This window comes from Prunus mume, linkage group LG3, assembly GCF_029339155.1.
Source record: "Prunus mume cultivar Tortuosa linkage group LG3, ASM2933915v1, whole genome shotgun sequence".
Lineage (NCBI taxonomy): Eukaryota > Viridiplantae > Streptophyta > Magnoliopsida > Rosales > Rosaceae > Prunus > Prunus mume.
This window is the reverse complement of record NC_142700.1, coordinates 10045656-10048448: the sequence shown is the minus strand read 5'-3', so window position 1 is coordinate 10048448 and position 2793 is coordinate 10045656. Positions and strand designations below refer to the sequence as shown.

At 36.9% G+C, this 2793-nt stretch overlaps 1 protein-coding gene across 1 annotated transcript; it reads right to left on the bottom strand.

The window, feature by feature from the left end:
• Positions 1-724: 724 nt before the first annotated feature.
• On the bottom strand, positions 725-2554 carry ASML2 (activator of spomin::LUC2). Its single transcript, XM_008227957.2, has 4 exons — positions 2011-2554; positions 1721-1867; positions 1294-1458; positions 725-1192 (listed from the first exon to the last, which is right to left on the bottom strand). Exons 1-4 carry the CDS (start codon positions 2467-2469, stop codon positions 1163-1165), a joined length of 801 nt encoding a protein of 266 aa, XP_008226179.2. The 5' UTR covers positions 2470-2554; the 3' UTR covers positions 725-1162.
• Positions 2555-2793: the final 239 nt, after the last annotated feature.

Here is a 2793-nt window from a genome sequence, read left to right as displayed (position 1 = left end):
ATAGTTATAAGAAAGTGGTTGAGGCCGCAATCAATATAGGCCTTGCAAAATGTACTAGCTACTAGCTAGTATTCTAACTTTCTTCGCCAATATTATACCAAAAGGGATTTCATAGTTTTATAATATATGTGGCATGCATGCATCTCGATGAAATTTCTCACATGCGGACGACTGTCTGTAACACAATTTTTATTATACAAAATTCTTTAATTATTAGAAAATCTCACGTACGAATGACTGTCTGTAACATATCTCTTAACATGTACACGTGGTGAAGTATTGTTTTGTTAGACACTTGTGGCAGCAAAAACTGTTTTTTTCACTGGACTTTAAATTTGATCCATTAATCAAGTAACTTGTTTTCAAATGTGTGTATAGCAAGGTAAGATTACCAACAACATATATTTTGTTGGCTGACAGTACCATCACTATTGGAGCTGTAGTGCATGCCCCTTACGCGAGTTTGATTACTTCGAGCTAAACCTATCTAGTCATTTCTTGAGTTCTTTATGGTCTGGAATTTGGCTTTTTATCCATTGTTAAAAAAAAATAATTTCAGATTAATCAAACTGCAAGTCATCATCCCATCGGATTCTCTTTTCAATTGATTAACACGGTGAGATCCACAGCACCACACGAAAGTTGATTTCATATGTCATTTCATTAGAAGCCTGTTGGAGTGTGTCGGGCATACATACCGAAGAATCATTTTAGATAAATGGTGAAGGATAAAAAGAAACCTTAATTATTCTTTGATCAAATCACAAACCCTCCTAATTACAAACACCCTAGCTACGTAGATACGCATGGTTCTCTCATCGCAGCATTTACCAAGCTTCTCCAAGCCACCACTATCTATGTGGTAGCTTGTATGTAAGCGGTAAATTAATGATGAAAATCATCTTAATTTGTACCACAGAAGAGTATCTAGAAGAATTGATCTAGTTAAAACCAATGGACCAATTAATTTTACAAGTACAAAAGACTAATTAGCTAGCTTGTTAGATCATAATTTTACAATACAAGCGTGCCGTACGTACGTCTTACAACCATCTCAATTAGACTATATAATATAGTTAATTAAGCAGCTAATTAAACTGCACCATATGATCAGCTGGTTGCATAAGGTAAGTACATTAGACCCATAGCCTCTTGCAGCCAGTTAGTCGTCCTCGTCATATTTCATCATCATCTGTAAATTAAACGATGTACGTGATTCATTAATATCAAAATGATATCATAAGTACATGATTATACTTTAATTTATGCCTGTATTAATTTGCATGCACAAACCTGGACGGCATCATTACTACAATACATTTCTGATCTCTGATCTTTGCAAGTATGATTGCTGTCAATCTTTTTTGCTTCTATTTCTTGATCACTTAGTTCAGTGTTCCTTGCAAATCTCCCACGAACTCGGACCCTTCTATCAGCTAGGGTTTTGCGACAAGCATACTGTACATACATAGCCAATGAACACAATTAATGAATATCTCTAAAACATCGGAGATGCTGTAGAGTATAAGATAGTTATATTGTAAGGTAATATAAACCTGAATAATTTATTATATTATTTTTTTGCTTAAATGTGTAGTTCAGATATACAGTGTGACAAGAGAACGTTACCGATCTGTATTTTATAGATTTAGATTGATGAACGATAACCTATAGCAAAAGGGTTGTAATTGTTCGAGTATATTGCAGATGAGAAAGAAACCTTAATGGTTTTGTTGAAGTTCCTTTGGTTTCTTTTCTTCAAATATCTGCCAATCCTTTCTTTCCTTTCTTCTTCTGAATACCTTCCCACCTTCATATTAGACTGATCTTGATCAATTGTAGGCACCTGCTGGTTCCCTTGAATTCCCTGCACACAAAATTGTATAACAATCAATATATCTTGATGAAAATTAATTAACCATATGCACAACACCTTTGCATCCTACACTAAATGATCAAACGAAATACCAAATGAAGCTCAATATGATGAGCTAGCTAAAAATAGCATACCCAATTTTCTTGGCCAGCAAGGCCAAACGGCTTAATATCTGACATGTTGAGACCAGTACAACATTCCTCTCCAAACTGATCACACATATATGGTTGGCTAATTTCTCCCCCAAAATTCTGATTAATCCCTGCAAGTCCATGCAACCCCATATTCCCATAATCTGAAAATGCAGCTGCAGCAGGCACAGAAAGATCCTCCGAAATCTTAAGTAGCTCCGGGAACGAAGCCGCCATAACAGACGAAGAGATGTCGGATTCCGGTGACACCACATCAAAATTTACTGCGGCACTACTAACATTACAAAATGGCACCAAGTTTTCTTCACAAGTAGCACCCCACATTGCTCCACCGAAAACCGAACCACAGCCATTTTCTCCGGCCATTTCCTGAGTTGGGTAGCCGTAAAAACCACAAGGGAGTGAATAGTCATTGTAGAATTGATGAGGAAGGGAATCCATGGACAAGAGAGAGCTAAAGCTAGCTGGTGGGGGCTAAGGAACTGGTTGTGGGTCAGTTATGTTATGTGGCACTTTGTGTAAGTGAGGCTTTGAATATATATAGCAATGGGGATAGTGCACTGGCTTTTAGCCTTTTAGGCAAGTTGTTCTACCCGTACTGTTTCGGGCAACTGACTGGGGTGGTGTTTCTTAGACAAAAATAGCTAAGTCGAGCTAATCAACATAGCTAACACAACTAACTGTCACACTCCAGCGTAGTGCTTTGTGAGGCTGTAAACGCGTAAATATTTGTTGTTAAACTATATAAGTTTGTATATGCATTTT

What these genes read in the sequence shown, in the direction of transcription:
- ASML2 (XM_008227957.2), bottom strand. Translation starts at nt 2,469, where the DNA reads ATGGATTCCCTTCCTCATCAATTCTACAATGACTATTCACTCCCTTGT. An exon ending in TTGCTGGCCAAGAAAATTGG is followed by an intron (nt 1,868 to 2,010) that starts GTATGCTATTTT and finishes TTTTGTGTGCAG; the next exon opens with GGAATTCAAGGGAACCAGCA. An exon ending in ACTTCAACAAAACCATTAAG is followed by an intron (nt 1,459 to 1,720) that starts GTTTCTTTCTCA and finishes ATGTATGTACAG; the next exon opens with TATGCTTGTCGCAAAACCCT.